The 19,495-nt window shown below is 39.3% G+C and overlaps 5 protein-coding genes across 15 annotated transcripts in view; 3 read left to right on the top strand and 2 right to left on the bottom strand.

Moving 5' to 3' along the window:
* The window catches only part of LOC146459737 (uncharacterized), a 1,338-nt gene extending 304 nt beyond the window's left edge, over positions 1-1,034 (bottom strand). The window contains exon 1 of the mRNA XM_085089203.1: positions 1-1,034. This exon is cut by the window's left edge and continues 304 nt beyond it. Within this exon, the coding sequence (XP_084945329.1) occupies positions 1-1,034 (1,034 nt within the window).
* The window catches only part of LOC146459731 (uncharacterized), a 174,935-nt gene that overhangs the window by 107,015 nt on the left and 48,425 nt on the right, over positions 1-19,495 (top strand). The window lies entirely within an intron of this gene.
* LOC146459734 (uncharacterized) overlaps positions 1-19,495 on the top strand; it is a 159,204-nt gene that overhangs the window by 62,889 nt on the left and 76,820 nt on the right. The gene's annotated exons all lie outside the window — the stretch shown is intronic.
* LOC146459735 (borealin-like) overlaps positions 1-19,495 on the bottom strand; it is a 135,543-nt gene that overhangs the window by 19,430 nt on the left and 96,618 nt on the right. The window lies entirely within an intron of this gene.
* Positions 1-19,495, top strand: part of LOC146459736 (uncharacterized) — a 73,145-nt gene that overhangs the window by 5,200 nt on the left and 48,450 nt on the right. The gene's annotated exons all lie outside the window — the stretch shown is intronic.

Here is a 19,495-nt window from a genome sequence, read left to right on the forward strand (position 1 = left end):
GTGTTTCGAATATGTTCCTTTTTTCTAGTGTGTAAACATCTGCTCGTTTCTCCAATGTAACTCCATGTGCAGTCCGCACAGGGGATTTTATAGACAACGTTCGTTTGCCGATCTGATGGGGGTCTAGATTTGGGAGACACAAATTCTTGTTGCAGGGTCTTGACCGGTCTGGTGGTGGCTCGGATGCCGTTCTTGTTAAGAATTCTTGTAAGTGGTTCAGTGACGCCTTTGATGTATGGTAAAACTGCAAAGCTATTTTGGGAATCTGGTGGGTCTATCAACCTAAAGAACATTCCCACTAACTCTTCAGGGGAAGGGATGATTTCAGGGGTCGAAGTCTTCTTTAGGATGTTCGATATAATTGCTGATGGATAGCCATTTGATTTCAACGCATCGGAAACGTGGGTCAGCTCTTTCTTTACTCCTTCGGAGGTGCTCGGGAGGTTGATCGGCCTATTTAGGAGGGTAGAGGCAGTACTTAATTTGTGTTTTAACTCGTGATGAGAGTTAAAGTCCAGGTATCTGTCAGTGTGTGTGGGCTTTCGATAGACGCCGATAGTAATTGTCCAATTCTTCCTGGTTATCAAGGTGTCAAGAAAGGAAATTTGGCCATTGTTCTCAGTTTCGAGGGTGAAAGATATTTTAGCGTCAACTGCATTTAGAGTATCGTGGAACTTGCTAACGGAGTGTTTCTTTATTATGACAAAACTGTCGTCTACGTAACGTTTCCAGACTTTTGGGGGTGTTGTTGAGGCGGCGATAGCCGATTCTTCAATTACCTGCATGCAGAGGTTAGCTACGACTGGGCTAACTGGGCTCCCCATTGCACATCCATGTATCTGTTTGTAGACAGAGTCGTTGAACATAAAGTAGTTGTTGGAGAGGGTGAATTCCAAGAGGGAGATGATTTCATCGGTGTTGAGCTTCGTTCTTAAGTGTAGCGTGGTGTCCTCGTCTAGCTTTTTTCTGATGTAGTCACAAGCCTTGTCAACCGGAATGGCAGTAAAGAGTGAAACGACATCGAACGAGACCATTACTTCATCGTCAGCGATCTCTTGGTTTGCGACTTGTTTGGTAAAGTCCATAGCCTGCGAGCAAGCTCTCTTGGGGGTGGGGGGCGGGAGGGGGGAAAGAGGAGAGAGCTTGCAACGATGTCTCAGGAATTTGAATGCCGCCCCTAATACTCCCCCGCGGCTCCCTGCTGTCCTAGCTGTCAGAATTTGGCTAATCAGCGCAAACCAGAAACGATAGCAAACGTAAACAAACATGTGAAAGGTACAATGTTATCAGATACACTTCGAAAGACGGGAATCCTTGCTGACAGAAACTATAGTTTCTCTGATCGAGTATGCCTACCGAGTGCCAGAAAAATCAGAAAATTAAGTGAAGTATTTTACTTAATTGTGAGCACACTAAAAGCCGATTGACCAAAAGGTCGAGGTCACAAATGTCGTCCCAAGGGTCAAGCGAATCTTGCCGACTGCAGTGTCAACGCCACAAAACTACTGGACATAAAAAATGTCGAAAACTTGACACGGTCCGGCCAGGGAAAAAAGAAGCAGTGTAAGGAAATCGGAAGAATCTCAATTTTGCAGCCGGGTCTCCGAAAACGAGGACGCAATTCTCAATATCGACAATGTGGTTTCATTGGAACACTCAACTCGTGTGAAATTTGTGATGTTGTGAACGAGTAGCAAAGCAGACGTGAGAGTGCCAGATCAAAAGGAAATCATTGCGCTTCTAAAGAGCGTTGCCCTAAAAAACTGGCAGTTCGCTGCCAACGCCTTACCGAAGCACTCGGAATTGAGTCAATATATTCAGAAAGCTTTGATTTGTGGCGTAAGCTGAAAGATGTTCATATTTTTTTCAGCTGAGCCAAACACCAACCAAAAGCTTAAATTTGGCCGACCTTGACTCTCCATCTGAAATATCGGCAATCGAAGCAGCAGGCTTCCCCATTTTTCCTGCCTATGCGATCAAATAATGATACTTTGCAATGGGCAAACAACTAACATTGTTTGATGTTAGACTTTAGACTTTCAATTGCTGCAAAAGGTTGAAATATCAAACTTGTCCCAAATCTCGTAGGTAAAACTGCAAGAACATCGCTACTTTGAAGTAAAGCATTGGCAGCTTGACTTTGCTCGGGTTTTAATTCCAGAGAAAACCTAAGTTATTTAGAGAAATTCTCGCAACCTTCACAGAGAGAAACCGCCACCATTTTTGTGTTGTCAACACGACGCACACGAAGAGCAATGACGTAAGCACCAAATTCAATATCCACCAATCAGCATTTTGCGTTGAAAAATTCAACGCAGAAATGAAAATTCCTGAGACATCGTTGCAAGCTCTCTCCTCTTTCCCCCTCCCGTCCCCCACCCCCATGAGAGCTTGCTCGCAGGCTAGATGCAAGGCGATACAAACTACTTTTATTTAACCGCGTTGCACCTAAGAGCTACAGGGACTATAGGCGAACGAGGAACAAATTTAAAAATAAACATTACAAGAGAAAAACTAACAAATATACATAAAGAAATATATATTACTTAAGACTACATCCCAATGAAAAATACCTATATTTCTAAAAAAATCTGTCCTCAATAAATTTACCCACGATTTCCATTTACCGACGAGTTAAGTCGGTTACTGGAAACAAAAGGCTTCCCATTGGAGCTTTTTCCCCCGCTAAATTCTTACATAGTTGGAACGTTAGCAAAGCGATGTTTCTGCTTGTCTTGCTCGGTATTTATTCTTGTTGCTATATGATAAGGATTCGTTAATGAGTGTTGCTCTTACCTTTAGTGATAATAAAACGTTTTCTGAGAGAAAAACATGCTTAAATGAGGAAATTAAATGTAACTCATTGACATGATAGTTCAATGTTGACTAATATTTTCATTGAAATATTACTTGCGCCATGTTGTAAGCTTAAATTTTAAATCCGTGAAATTCTTAACATGGAGATCAAAGGCCTTGGGGGATTATGGCCTTGTCTTTTGTAACATTGTACCCTTTAAACAAAATTTTAAAGCAACTCTATGGAAGTGCAGCTGATTTCTGCGTAGATGTTCGTGCAGATTTAATCTGGTAATACTGACACACGAGCCAACAAAGTTTAGTGTAACCTTAATTCGGTTAATTGTATTTTATTCCTTCGACGCAATCCACGTGATCAGCTGAGGCACGAACCTGGCAACTAATCATTTCAGTTGACGCTGAAAATCTGTTCGGAATGTCTCAGTCGCCTCAAAAATTCGGATTTAGTTTTTAAGAGAAACGATGGTTTCCCGTGGCCAAACGTCACCTCAAAAATTCGTAATATTGGAAAACTAATTCCTTTTGTTTTCGGAACAAAAAATATGTCGTTTCAAGAGCGAAAAAAGGTCAACTGGCACTTTCGAAAAACAACAGCAGCTACGCTCGTAAATTCGAGGAACGAGATTTTGTTTGTTTTTGTTTGAAACTGGGTTAGCTTACAGTAAATAGATACGTTTTTAAAAGAATATAAAACGAGCTGGGAACTCAATGAAATGTTACCGTTATCAGTCCCTTGTTCATTTCATGGAAAGCCGCAGTATTTAACCCTGGTTAAGGCGGGCACTATCACGAAGATTTTGCTGTATGCTTGCCAAAACTATTCAAATATGTGACAAAGAACCCTTTCTTTAACGAGAAATTGCTCTTGGAGGAAAATATGAAATTATTTAGCCGCGAAAGAGTAAACTTTAATTAGTTTTTAGCAGTTTCTCCAAAATTCACTATAGGAACTTAAAAAAAAATGGCCAATTTTTTCAAGTTGTAATCCATTTCCTCCTAGCCATCCGCAGACAAATATGATTGATACTACTTTGTGTGCTGTGGCAGGGTTATTGTTAACAAACTTGAACCATTATTCTATTGTTCCAATCAATACAAATATGGTTTTACGCTACTCAAGTGATACTAAAAAAAGATGACACTGCCCCTTTAACTTTGTTATTTGCAAATGTACTTTGATACGTACGGAAATGCAAATGGCTAGGAGGAAATGGATTACAACTTGAGAAAAGGATCAAGTTTAAAAAATCCAGCACGATTTTCAGTAGCCATTTGAGCTCTTACTGATGTACACTGCACTTTCTCGCGGTAACACCTCTGGTTAGACGTACAATAGATCTGCGATATTTACCAGCGTACATACCACAACACCAGCAGCCTTGGTGACGAAGGAAGTTCGTTGAATTGTCGAAAAAGAGCGAAAAAGACACATTTAAATTGGACTTTAATGCCACTTTCCAATAATGGTGAGATGCGCTGCTATCATTTTAGCGCTTGCAACCGTATTCGTCGTCTTCACGCCTTCCAGCGCCTGGCGCCGCCGTCGTCGTAGTTGTTACCCCAGGCATTGTAGAGTTAGCGGTTGGAGTATGTGGAGCCCGTGTAGTCAATCTTGCGGTGGAGGACTGACTAATCGTACGCGGTGGAAAACTAGAAGGGAGTCTTGTGGCGGAGGATGTCCGTATCATCTAGTAGAAATGAGAAGATGTAATACAAACTGCTGTCCTGTGAACCGTCTGTACATATTCATGGAGACCTTGGAGCAAGTGCTCGGGATGTGGGATATCAAGCCATTCTCGGGCGCCAGTTATCTATAGAAGCAGTTCCTGTGGCGGTAGAGCCTGCCCTGCAAAACAGACCAAGGCTTGTTACACCGGCGTGTGAGTATCTTTTGAGTTTGTTGATTTTGTCTTAGGTGTTCAGTATTGAAATCGTTCTATCAGGTGATTATAATAATTATTATTTTATAAATATGTCCAAGTATTAAAAGTTCCGAGCCGAGTAAACAGCATTTGCCACAGAAAATGTGCCGATTTGAGCTTTTAGAATGTCTTTGTCTAATGAATTATATCCACGCAATGGCGTAGAATGTTTCGTGTTGGTCTGTTGGTACGAGTTTGATTTGGGTGGAGTGGAAGTAGGTCCTTTCGTCAGCAGATTTCAATAAGGTTACGCAGCTGCAGTTTACCGTTACGTTCTTTCATTGTCATTCTTTGGCATCGAATTTGGTTTCTTCATATACAAACATGGTAATTTGTATCCTGTTTGTAAAGGGTGGATCTTACCCCGAATGAAATGGTCTTTACACTCTTCCTTTATTATACGAATGTCGAGGATGAATTGGCCGAAACGTTTTGAGAACGTCTCAAAAACATGCCCAGGCTGAGGATTGGTAAGGAAGTCTGTAGTTTGCCCACTTAGTTTGAAACATTACAAGTTTCAAGGTCTAATAAATGTTTATGTATCGTCCAGTTTATCCCTAAACCTCATATAGCAACACATATTGCGTAGTTATTTATCATCGGTTGGAACGTGTACCAAATTATCCATTGAGTCACTTCCTCGTTATATACTGAAATACTGTACCATCGTGGTAAGTTAAGAACACTGTATTTTAAAGCCGAGAGAACGTTTTTCTGCATTGTTTAGTAAAATGCTGTGCTGTTAAGCACGTTTTCAGGCTCAAAATTGCCAAAACATGACGAAAGAAAGTTCTGTTGCTACTCTGGCTCCACGTCATCAAAACCACAGAGTTTCTTTATGCGCTGTCATTAAGGAATAGCATACCTAACCTGCGTACAGGGGTGTTGCATGATTACTGCGTTTTCGATGTTGTTAGCGCGAAGGAAAAGTTCCTGAGCGAGAGTAAAGTAGCGGTTAACCACTGAACGCCGGCAAACGCAGGCCTTCGTGACACCCACAAATGCGACCTGAATATTCATCGAACTTTCCGACCTGCCATATTTTTTCACACAGTGAAAGGGTGCTTGCCCTGGCCCAGCCGTCCGCTTTATTTGTAGCTTTTGTAGTTTGTTTACAAAGCTATCAAAAGTGCCCGGTGCAACTTGTGTCAGTAAACTGAAACAGTTTTGATAATATAGTGAAACCCGTATTACGCGGACCCCATATTAAGCGGACGCCCTCTATTAAGCGGACGGCAACAGAAGTCCCATTTTTTTTTACCCCCCATTCACTGTAAAAAGAACCTGTATTGAACGGACACCTATATCAAGCGGACGCGGACACCTTAAACTTGACTTTTACGGTGAGTGTGGAGTGACGTCCTTCCCTCAAGGGCCATCGACCATAACCATCGAATCGATTCGATGATGGTACTTCAAGTACCCTACCCCCCACCAGCACACACACACACAAAGACGCCACATTTCCTATGCTTATCAACGATGAAATGTTGGCGTTGCCTGTGAATGTCGGAATGAAAAGCGGGGGTTAAAGATTGATGTTACCATTTATTTTGAGCGACTTCTGCAGTGGCAGCTTGACCGGCACACGATGCAACATTAACCATCCCGGCGAGCTACAAAGAAAGCTGCTTTACCTTATGTCGGAGAAATGTTCTAAGTTTCCGACAACTAGAGTATCATATATGTGTATTTTTTTTTTTTTGCGGCATTTAACAGATTGTACTTAAACTTAATCTTATCATATCCCTAAACTAAACATTGCTTCCCTGAGTCAGCTGTTACTTTTTCGGTAACCTGAGTATCAGGTCTTCCTAAAGGGATGGGGGAGTGGAGAGGGAGGGGAGGGGAGAGGAGGAGAAGAGGACATTTCTTCCTCCTCCCTCTCCCCTCCCTCCCAAAAAGCCTGATAGTACTCAGGCTACTTTTTCGGGGCACTCTCAACGCACTCACAGCGGGAATCTTCTAGACAGCACTATAAACGCAGTTCGTAGCTAGTGTTGCTAACGAAACCCAAAGGGTTTTTGATATTCAGCAATATTTGTAGAGAAAAGACAGTGCTATTTAATGTAGTTCAATTACCTAGTGACACTTCTCTGTGATCAGCAACGAGCTTCGAATTTTTTCATCATAGTTACCGTACCTAGTGTGACAGTTTTTAAAAATAAACTTGTAAGCACGTAACCTCGTTCCAAGGGTCTTGGCTCTGCTTGTCCCCTGGAGCGAGAGACTCTGTCGCAATGCAATACAACGCGATGCAACGTAATACGGGACTATAGGTGAACGTGGAACAAATTTAAAAATAAAAATTGAAAAAGAAAAACTAACAAATGTAGTTACATGAATCAATAAAAAAAGATATATTACTTAAGACTACATCCCAATTAAAAATACCTATATTTCCACAAAAAAAAAATCTTTCCTCAATTAATTTACCCACGGTTTCCCTTTTACCGGCGGGTTAAATCGCTGAATTCTTACATAGTGGGAACGTTAGCAAAGCGATGTTTCTGCTTTTCTTGCTCGTATTTATTGTTGTTGCATTTGCCTTTCTCGTACTGCACGATGTCATAAAATCATTTTCCCAACTCGTTTGCTCAAACAAGTGTCCGTAATTCGGCGGCTCGCTCTCCTCACTTTATTCTCGCCCAGAATTTCTAATGAAGGTAAGAGCATGTATATGTACAAGGTTGTTATGCGGCAGAATTTAACCATGTGTTTGTAAGCATTTAATGCTTACAGCATTGCTCGTCAAGAAGCTTTGTTTGTGATTTCCATCTCCACTTAGCCAATCAATGGCATGATGAAAACATCATGAAATCAACATCCAGCGATGAAGCTGTCAAATCGCTGTCTAAACACAGTATTTCATTGGTTAGTTCATCTGGGGAAACTGATCGATCCTACAATCCAACTAAGGTTCTGTCAAAATTCTTGACGTAACCATGGAAATTTCAGTGGCCAGGTAACTTTACCCGGAGTGAGTCGATTACACGTACAAAACCGCTTTCCTCACGTAAATCTATTTTATATTTTCTCGGGTAAAATTGGTTTCGTGTTACCACGGCTTTTTACATTTAAGATCTTTCCCAAACATCGTAGCTGCCTACAAAGCCACTACGTTAAAGTTAGTTTTCGCGAGGCCGCGTTTAAACTCTGACACATTGGCTGCATTGCGTACTCTACCAGGGAGATTGTTCCACAGTGTGGCAATTGAAATGAAAGCTTTTTGGGTTTCTTTCCTGTGTTACTGTTTTCTTATGCTTTTCTTATGCTTTCGAGGCAAATTCGAGTACGGGGTGGACACACCAGTTCTATATGATAAGGATTCGTTAACGTGTGTTGTTCTTAACTTTAGAGATAATAAAACGTTTTCTAAGAGAAAAACGTGCTTAAATGAGGAGATCAAATGTAACTCATTGGTATGATGGTTCAATGTTGACTAATATTTTCGTTGGAATATTACCTGAGCTATGTTGTAAGCTTAAAATTTTAAATCCGTGAAATTCTTAACATGGAGATCAAAGGCCGTGGGGGATTATGGCCTTATCTTTTGTTACATTGTACCATAAAAACAAAATTTAAAGCAACTCTATGGAAGTGCAGCTGATTTCTGCGTAGATGTTCGTACAGAATTAATCTGTTAATACACACAAGCCAAAAAAGTATAGTGTAACCTAAATTCGGTTATTTGTATTGTATTCCTTTGACGCAATCCATGCACGTGATCAGCTGAGGCGAACCTGGCGACTAGACATTTCAGTTCACGTTGAATCTCTGTTCGGAATGTCTCAATCGCCTCAGAAATTCGGATTTAGTTTTGAAGAGAAACGATGGTTTTCCGTGGCGAAACGTCACCTCAAAAATTCGTAATACTGGAACACTAATTCCTTTTGTTTTCGGAACAAAAATATATCAGTCGTTTCAAGAGCGAAAAAAGGTCATCTGGCACTTTCGAAAAACAACAGCAGCTACGCTCGTAAATTCAAGGAAGATTTTGTTTGGTTTTGTTTGAAACTGTGTTAGCTTACAGTAAATAGATAAGCTTAAAGGAATATAAAACGATCTGGGAACTCAATGAAATGTTACCGTTGTCTGTCCCTGTTTCATTTCATGAAAAGCCAAAGTATCTTAACCCGGGTTAAGTTGGTTATTTACAATTGTACTTTGATACGTCAGGGCATACTATCTCACTTAAGAAAAAGGATCAAGTTTGAAAAATCCAGCACGATTTCAAGTAACCATTTGAGGTCTTACTGATGTACACTGCACTTCCTGTCGGTAACACCTCTGGTTAGACGTACAATAGATCTGCAATATTTACCGGCTTACAAACCACAACACCAGCAGCCTTGGCGACGTTTAAGGCGACGTTTAAAGCAAATTTTAACGCTGATTTCCAATAATGGTGAGATGCACTACTGTAATCTTAGCGCTTGGGATAATCGCTGTCGTTTTTACGCCTTCAAACGCCTGGCGTCGTCGTCGGAGGCGCAGACGTTGTTCCGCCACGCATTGTACAGTAAGCAGTTGGACTGGTTGGAGCTCGTGTACGCGACCTTGCAGAGGAGGACTGACCACTCGTATGCGGCGAAAAAACTGTAACGGAATCTTGTGGAGGGGGATGTGCCTATCACCTAAGAGAAACAAGAAGATGCAATACAAACTGCTGTCCTGTGAACTGTGTATATTCATGGAGTCCTTGGAGCAAGTGCTTGGGGTGTGGGATGTCAAGCCATTCTCGGACGCCAGTTATCCAAAGGCACAGTTCGTGTGGCGGAAAAGCCTGCCCTGCAAAACAGACCAAGGCTTGTAACACTGGCGTGTGAGTATCATTTGAGTTTTTCAGCTTGTTGTATATTAGCATTTTGGGTTGAAATCTTAATGTTACTGTTTAACATGTAAGTGGATGTGATATTTATTTTTTGAATGTGACAAACATTTAACGTTCCGAGCCGATCGAAGAGCAATATTACAGAAAAGACGCGTAACTTGAGCACAATGTCTTTGTGAAACGAATTTTATCAACGGAGGAACGTGTTTCGTGTTGGTTTGTTGATAGGAGTTGTTGGCGATGATTTATGTGAGAGTTACCTGAATAGTTTGGGTGCTTTTTTGTCAAACTGAAGGGTTTTGATAAGGTTCTAACAGTCTTTCAGTCTTTCTTTGGCAATGGACGGAATTCTTCTTTTTTTTTTTCCAATAGAAATAATGCAATTTCTGCCGCTTGATATTTGAGTAAAATTTTGCGAGACGCGCATTCTTTGAAAGACCATTAACTATTCGGTTTACTGAGGACATGAGGACGGTGACAGTGTCACGGTCTAATTGATCCCAGAATGTTAGAATACAAACCCCATTGCATACACAATGTGGTTTTCTTATCATCGACTGGAACGTGTACTCTCTGTTGACTCACTTCAACATTATTTTCTGAAATAATTTATGTATGGATAAAGTTCTTAAGTTAAGGACGTTCAGTTCCGATCAGCCTAAACCACAAAATTAAAAAGTCTACAAAACGAGTGTACCTTGCCTGCGCACAGGTGTGTTGGGCAATGTTGTTTGCACGATTGCCGGCAAAGTTTTGGCTTTAGGATAAAGTTCTGACGGTGATCACCTAAACCTTCCTCCCAGGTCACTGTTTGAGGGATGAGGGAAGAAGGGAGGTGTGCTCCCTTACGCTATACAACGTAATGAGGGGCCACGATTTCAATGGAGTCTTAATATTCTGGCAAGTTTCGGCTTAACAAAGTTCCTCGCACATCGAGGGGGCGCGCCCCCTCGATGTGGGAGACGGTAAACAAATTCAAACCAGAGCGGTCAGCGGTAGTTTTTCTCAGCTTTACATCTGCTGCAATTATGAATGAAGACCTGGATAACATGGATTCAAATGAAAGAAGGCCTACGCGTAAAAGACAACGTGATAATGGCTCTCAAACTGACGAGGAATCTATCGTGGACAGCGGCCATTGTTGCGACGCCTCGATGTACATGCAGAGAATGGAGGCCAAAATCGATCAACTTTTGGCCTTACTGCCCGAATTTGAAGCTCTGAAAACCCGTTTAACAGAGGTAGAACCTGAAAACAAGGAATTGAGAAATGCGTTGGATTTTAATGGAAGAGAACTAGCTGAATTGAAAGCTACTGTGGCCTACACGTGCTCCCAGATAGCAGTAAACCGAGAGGATGAAAAGAAGCTGAAGGCTGAAGTCCATAAGCAAAAATGCCGGAATATCAAATTGGAGGCGTACACACGTAGAGAGAATATAAAGATCTTCAACCTTCCGGAAATTAGAGGTGAGACACCCAGTCATACAGAAGAATTAGTAAGATCAATGTTTGAAGAAAAAATGAATATCTCGAAAGAAGATGTAGATGACATCCAATTTGAGCGTGTCCACCGTTTGCCGACTCGCAAAAACTCCGTTAATCCTGCCAAGCCTCGACCAATAATTGCTAAATTCAGCTTTTACCAAGACAAACAGTTTGTTTGGTCTTCAGTCAAAAATTTGAAACATACTGGAATTGGACTTTCTAATGATTATCCCAAAGAAATAGATGACATTCATGGAAAGTTATACCCGGTTCTGAAAAATGCTAAGCGAGAGAAACAACAAGCCTTCTTCAAGGTTGACAAATTAATAATAAATGGTCAAGTTTACAGAGGAAAGGAAACAGAAAATCGTCCCTACTACGGTGAAATAATGAGCAGTGCTCACGCAGATGGAGAGCTGTAGTGACTAAATGCGCGCCAGATGTTTGATTTCTGTATCTGTGTCTATTTTTTTTGTATTTTACTCAGTTCGTTGAATTAGTGTCGTACCATTCTCGCTTTTGTTAGTTGTACTTATTTTTAGGTGGAGTCTGTTCTATCAAGTGTTCAGGTTTAGTTGCATCTGTGACGCTTTTTTTTTCGTATCTTATTTGTTTTTGATCTTTCAACGTCCCCTGTTCTATGTTTTTGGATTTGCATTTACATTTACCACTTCGGATACTTCATTAGCACTTTTCCTTTTTTTTCCTTCTTCTGCGGTCTCATTAGTAACACCTTTGGGGTTATAAAATGACTGAGGCGCTCAAATTACTATCGCTAAATGTAAGGGGCATAAGTAACTTTAAAAAAGAAGAACAATTTTTACTTGGTGCCGGAAACGCGCAGACATTTCTTTTCTGCAAGAAACCCATTCTACAGCAACAGTAGAAAATCAGTGGAAAAACGAATGGGGTGCAGAGCTCATTACTTGTCATGGCAGTTCAAATTCCTGTGGTGTTGCAATTCTAATTAAGAAAGATGTTGATTGTACTATACACCAAAAAATTTTTGACCCTTTGGGACGCTATATTGTTCTAAAAGCTGAAATCAAAGATAAGATGTATGTGCTCATAAATGTATACGCGCCAAACAAGGATAAAGATATTGTTGCCTTCCTCAACAAACTACTTATTACAGCACAAAATGTGGATCTAGATTGTGAAAGTAACATCATTATTGGAGGCGATTTTAACTGCCCCCTAAATCCTGCTATTGATAAGAAAGGTGGCATTCTCATTGAACGATAATCCGTGACATCCTGTATCGATTGCTTGAAAAGTGAACTTGATTTAGTAGATATTTGGAGAATTAAAAACCCAGATACTAGGAGCTTCACATGGAGTAAAAAATCTCCTCGAATCTTTTGTCGTCTTGACTATTGGTTAATTTCGAATAACTTAACCGATTCGGTACAACTGACGGATATAATTCCAGCAATTAGAACAGATCATGATGCGATCTTTTTAGAGATTGGCGAAAATCTTGATCATGTGGGTAGAGGACCAAGTTACTGGAAGTTGAATTGCTCTTTACTAGACGATGAAGAATATATTAACAGTACAACCGAAATGATTCCAGTGTGGATTGCAGAAGGACGGGAAGAACTTTCCGACGATCGGTGTGTGTGGGACTGGGTTAAATATAATATACGAGCTCATGCTATCCGTCACTCCAGTAGAAAGGCAAAGCAAAGAAAGGAAACGGAAACAAAACTCCAAAATGAACTAAACGTAACAAAGCAAGCTTTCGAAAGCAACCCTAGTGATTCTAATGCTACTTTGTTTGATGTTGCTCAGAAAGAACTAGAATATTTTTATGAAGAAAAAACCAAAGGAATCATTGTACGCGCACGTGCTAGATGGCACGAATACGGCGAGAAGAGCACAAAGTACTTCTTAAATTTAGAAAAGAGAAATCATGTCAAGAAGCACATACGTAAATTGTATGTAAACGACGAAATTAAAACAAATCCACTCTGCATACTAAATGAGGTAGAACAATTTTACTGCGACTTGTACAAGAGTAAAAACAATCGTCCGGATATTGAAAATGAAATCGATTCCTTTTTAAATAATTTAAATATACGCAAACTCTCTGAAGAACAGAAAATCTCCTGTGAAAGTAAAATCACTTCAGAGGAATGTTTTCGTCTTCTTGATACCTTTCAAACTAACAAATCTCCAGGAAACGATGGAATTCCAATTGAATTTTATAAAAAATTCTGGCCTTTAATCAATGATTGCTTCATAAGGTGTGCAAATGAATGTTTTGAGAAAGGGGAGTTGTCCCATTCTCAAAAGCATGCGATTATCACGCTTATTGAGAAAAAACGAAAAGATCGTTCTCTTATTGAAAACTGGCGCCCCATTTCTCTTGTGAACGTTGATGCAAAAATACTGTCTAAGGTAATTGCATCGAGATTAAAAAATGTTTTGCCTTATATCATTCATCATAATCAAACAGGGTATTTTAAAGATCGTTTCATAGGTGAAACCATCCGTTCCATCTATGACATTATGGATTGGACTGCCAACGAAAACATTCCCGGCTTAATGATCTTCATTGATTTCCAAAAGGCATTTGATAGCATTGAATGGGATTTCCTTTTTAAATGTATTGAAGCCTTCAATTTTGGTTCTGATTTTCTTCGCTGGGTAAAACTGTTCTACAACAACGTACAAAGCTGTATTATGAACAACGGCATAACTTCAAAATCCTCTCAACTTGAGCGAGGTGTCAGACAGGGTGATCCTCTTTCTCCCTATCTTTTCATTGTAGCGGTGGAAACGCTAGCTATTGGCATTCGTGAAAATCCAGCTATAAAGGGTATTACCATTGGGAAAGAAGAGACAAAATTGTTACAATACGCAGATGACACAACAGCAGTACTCGCTGACACCAACTCAGCCACGGTACTTTTTCAACTGCTGGATTTATTCAAAATTATCTCAGGACTCGAGATCAATAGCACAAAAACCGAGGGTTTGTGGATTGGCTCTTCTAAAAGAAATAAAGCAAAACCGTTAGGCATTAAATGGCCAAATGAGCCGATAAACGCCCTGGGGTGTATTTCACGTATGATCCAAAATTACTGAAAGAAAAGAATTTTATTGAGCGATTAGATAGCATTAAAAAACTTATTAATATTTGGTCCTCAAGAGGTTTATCTGTCTATGGTAAGGTGACAATAATCAAATCCTTCCTTATTCCGAAGTTTGTTTATGTGTGCTCGGTACTACCTACACCTAACGAATTAGTGAAACAATTGAATCAACTGTTATTTAAATTCCTTTGGAATGGCACGGATAAGGTAACACGCGTTTCGGTAATAAATGAATACGAGGAAGGTGGATTAAAAATGATCAATTTAGATTGCATGATAAAGTCCTTAAGGCTGGCATGGTTAAAGCGTATTTTTGAAGGTCAGAATGGAACGTGGAAAACCTACCTACAGCACTTGCTAGAACCGATGGGAGGTTTTTTCTTCTTAAATTGTAACTATGATATTAAGGATTACAAAATCTCTTCTAAGTTTTATTGTGAACTACTTTCTTGGTGGTCAGATTTTCGTGACTCTTTTGCCTCCCAGAGAGACTGGCAAAATGTTATTTGGAATAATAAAGAAATTCGCATTGACAAGAGACCAGTTTTCTACAAAAATTATTTCATGGCAGGATTGATCTTTACTCAAGATCTACTTTTCAGTTTAAATATAGAAGACTCTTTTTGCCACTGGTCGCATAAGATTTCCAAAACTAACTTTTTGCAATGGGCTGGCCTTCGACATTCAATACCTTCTTCTTTAAAAATTACTTCTCCCTGTCCATCTACAGCCTCTCCATTATTTTCAATTGATGACAACATCTTTGATGTCACAAAAAAGAAATCAAAGGACTATTACTCATTACTTGCACGCAAAAAAGCACGGCCTCCTAATATCGTTCGTAAATTGCAGAATGATTTTAATTTGTCGTTTGATCAGCTGAGAGAAATCTTCACTCTGCCACATTCTGTTGTGTTTGAATCATACGTGAAAGGTTTTCAGTTCAAAGTGATCAACTCTATTTTATACACAAATTCTAAATTATATAAAATAGGCTTCAAAACGGATGATCTGTGCTCGTTTTGCAAGGCAGAATCTGAAACCTTACACCACCTTTTGTATCAGTGTCCCTTTGTTAGACAGTTTTGGAATGATTTTCAAGATTACTGGCACCAACTCTCAAATCAGCAAATTCGTCTTACTCTTCAAGATGTTTTATTTGGAATTATAACTAAACCATGCCGTTTACTTAACCTACTGAATTATTTTATAATAATTGGGAAACTGTTTCTATGGGACTGCAGAAGAACCCAGATTCGACCCAAAATCCAAGGATTTCAAAGTAAAATAGTCATAAAATATGAAACCGAAAGAAAGATCAATAACACAAAATTCTTTAAGAAAAAGTGGGTACTAACCCCAGTTTAATGTGAAGAATTACATTACACATAAACTTTTGTGTGGTATTTTCATTCATAAGTGCAACTGTAACCTATCGTAAGTCTCTTTTTTTTTTCTTACTTCGTTAGTAACAACTTTTAATTTAATTTTAATATTGCAACTATTGTGTAACTGTATATTGTAAGTGTTAGTAGAATTATTTAAGTATTGTTTCTATTATGATAGTATTCGTAGTAAATTTGAGTGAATTGTAATTCATTGTAAGTCTAAAAAATAGTCATACCTTGTCAGTAGAAGAATTTAATTTAATATTGTAACTATTATTATTATTATTATTATTATTATTATTATTATTATTACTTTTTTGTAATTTAGGTTAGTATCTTAAGTTGGTATGGTTAGTATTGTAAGTAAAGTTTAGTATTCTATAGTTAATAAAAAAAAAATAAATAAATAAGAAAAAAAAAAAAAAAAAAACAAATTCAAACCGCATGACCGGCTCTCATTACAGGACATCGAGAAAACTCCTTGATCTGATTTTATTTAGACATGCATGTAACCACACTCTCATAGAAGATAAGATAACCCTACAATACAACGCCGACAGTTTGTAGAAATTATTCTTCATCAACATGCGCTACTAGCTAGTGCAACTAATGACACTTAAGGCCTTCATTTACTGTCGGCAAGCCTTGTAGAAAAAAATATGGGTGCGTTTAGCTGAACTTGTAACACTTCTGATCGGTAATACGCCCCGGAATGTTTCAAGATGTTTATAGGTAAGCTAGTAAGACATCACTCAAATTTGCAATCAAAGTAGCGAGTGTTTGTAAAGAAAACATTGATTGGTTCATTTCGCTTTACCAGTTTAATGAGCCGTGAAGGAAAGAGCGCTTGAAGATCGAGAATTCACAAAAGTGACTAAAAAGGGTTTGAGTGCGAGGGGTTCACTCCACCAGAGAAAAAAATTGAAATACGATGGAGTGTCTCATAAATGATAGAGGTATATTTGTAGTCAGTGACGCATATAATATACACTTCTGCATTTGCCGGCACACGATACAGCATTAACTATCCCGGCGAGCTACGAAGAAAGTTGCTTACCTTATGTCTGAGAAATGTTTAAGTTTCCGACATTGCTTCCCTGATTCAGCTGTTACTTTTTCGGTAACCTGAGTAACAGGCCTTCCTAAGGGGAGGGGGGAAGAGGAGAAAAGGACATCTCTCCCCCTCCCTCCCCCCTCCCGAAAAACCGGATAATCAGCAGTGCTATTTAATGTACAATTACCTAGTCACGCTTCTCTGTGATCAGAAACGAGCTCTGAAATTTTTCATCATATTTATGGGACCTAGTGTAACATTTTTTTTAAGTTTAAACTTAAACTTGTAAGAAGATAACCTCGTTCCAAGGGTCTTACCTCTTCTTGTCCCCTGGAGCGAGAGAGAGACTCTCTCTCGCAATGCAATGCAATACAATGCAACGTGATGCAAGGCAATACAAACTACTTTTATTTAATAACCACGTTGCACCTAAGAGCTACAGGGACTATAGATGAACGTGGAACAAATCTAATAATAAAAATTACAAAAGAAAAACTAACAAATATAAATATATGAATCAATATAAAAAAAATATATATTACTTAAGACTACATCCTAATTAAAAATACCTATATTTCTACCCAAAAATTTCTGTTCGCAGTAAAAATACCCACAATTTCCATTTACCGGCAGGCTTCCCATTGGAGCTTTTTCCCGCGCTGAATGCTTACATAGTCGGAACGTTAGCAAAGCGATGTTTCTGCTTTTCTTGCTCGTATTTATTCTTGTTGCATTTGCCTCTCTCGTACAGCATGATATCATAAAATCATTTTCTTACCTCTTTTGCTGAAACAATTGTCCATAATTCAGCGGTTCGCTGTCCTCATTTTAGTCTCGCCCAGAATTTCTAATGAAGGTAAGAACATGTATATGTACAAGTTTGCTATGCGGCAGAAAAATTGTTGTGTTTGTAAGCGTATAATATCTCGCCAAGAAGTTCTGTTTGTGATTTCCATCTTCGCTTAACCCATCAATTGCATAATGAAAACATCATAAAATCAACAACCAGCGATAAAGCTGTCAAATTGCTGTCTAAACACGATATTTCATCGGTTGGTTCATCTGGGGAAACTGATCGACCCTACTATCCATCTAGGGCTCTGTCAAAATAAATTGCTATTGTCATTCTTGACGTAACCATGGAAATTTGGCCAAGCTACAAAACCGCTTTCCTCAGGTAAATTTATTATACATTTTCTCGGGTAAAATTGGCTTCCTGTAACCACGGAGTTTTACACGTAGGTGTTCGCGCAGATGAAATCTGGTAATACACACAAGCCAATAAAGTTTAGTGTAACCTTAATTCGGTTAATTAGGTTTTATTCTTTCGACGCAATCCATGCACGTGATCAGCTGACACGAACCTGGCGACTTCAATCATTTCAGTTCACGTTGAATCTCTGTTCGGAATGTCTAAATCGCCTCAGAAATTCGGATTTAGTTCTGATGAGAAACGATGGTTTCCCGTGGCGAAACCTTACCTCAAAAATGCGTAATATTGGAAAACTAATTCCTTTTGTTTTCGGAACAAAAATGTGTCGTTTCAAGAGCGAAAAAAGGTCAACTAGCATTTTCACAAAAACAACAGCAGCTACGCTCGTAAATTCGAGGAATGAGATTAACTTTTGTTTGTTTAAGTTTGAAACAGTGTTCGCTTAGAGTAAATCGATAAGCTTTTAAAAGAATATAAAACGATCTGGAAACTCAATGAAATGTTACCGTTGTCTGTCCCTGCTTCATTTCATGAAAAGCCACAGTATTTTGACCCGGGTTAAGCTGCACTTTGATACGTCCGGGCAGGCTAGCTCGCTTAACCTAGGATCAAGTTTAAAAAGACCTGCACGATTTTTAGTAACCATTTGAGCTCTTACTGATGTACACTGCACTTCCTGTCGGTAACGCCTCTGGTTAGACGTACAATAGATCTGCGATATTTACCGGCGTACATACCATAACACTAGCGGCCTTGGTGACGAAGGAAGTTCGTTGAATTGTCGAAAAAGAGCAAAAAAGACACATTTGAATCGGATTTCAAAGCCACTTTCCAATAATGGTGAGATGCGCTGCTATCATTTTAGGGCTTGCAACCGTATTCGTCGTCTTGACGCCTTCCAGCGCCTGGCGCCGTCGTCGTCGTAGTAGTTGTTACCCGAGGTATTGTAGAGTTAGCAGCTGGAGTATGTGGAGCCCGTGTAGTCAGTCTTGCGGTGGAGGAGTGACTGCTCGTACGCGGTGGAAAACTAGAAGGGAGTCTTGTGGGGGAGGATGTCCGTATCACCTAAGAGATACGAGAAGATGTAATACAAACTGCTGTCCTGTGAACTGTGTATATTCATGGAGACCTTGGAGCAAGTGCTCGGGATGTGGGATGTCAAGCCATTCTCGGACGCCAGTTATCTATAGAAGCAGTTCGTGTGGTGGCAGAGCCTGCCCTGCAAAACAGACCAAGGCTTGTAACACTGGCGTGTGAGTATCTTTTGAGTTTGTTCAGATTTTGTCTTAAGTGTTCTGTATTGAAATCGTGCTATCAGGTGATTATAATAATAATAATAATAATAATAATAATAATAATAATAATAATAATAATAATAATAATAATAATTGTTATTATTATTATTATTATTATTATTATTATTATTATTATTATTATTATTATTATTATTATTGTTATTATTATTTTATAAATATGGCCAAGTATTAAAAGTTCCGAGCCGATTAAACAGCATTTGTCATAGAAAATGCGCGCAAGTTGAGCTTTTACAATGTCTTTGTCTAATGAATTATATCCACGCAGTGGCGTAGAATGTTTCGTGTCGGTCTGTTGGTACGAGTTTGATTTGGGTGGAGTGGAAGTAGGTCCTTTCGTCAGCAGATTTCAATAAGGTTACGCAGCT

The sequence above is a fragment of the Pavona decussata genome, unplaced genomic scaffold (assembly GCF_977016875.1).
Source record: "Pavona decussata unplaced genomic scaffold, jaPavDecu1.1 SCAFFOLD_217, whole genome shotgun sequence".
NCBI lineage: Eukaryota > Metazoa > Cnidaria > Anthozoa > Scleractinia > Agariciidae > Pavona > Pavona decussata.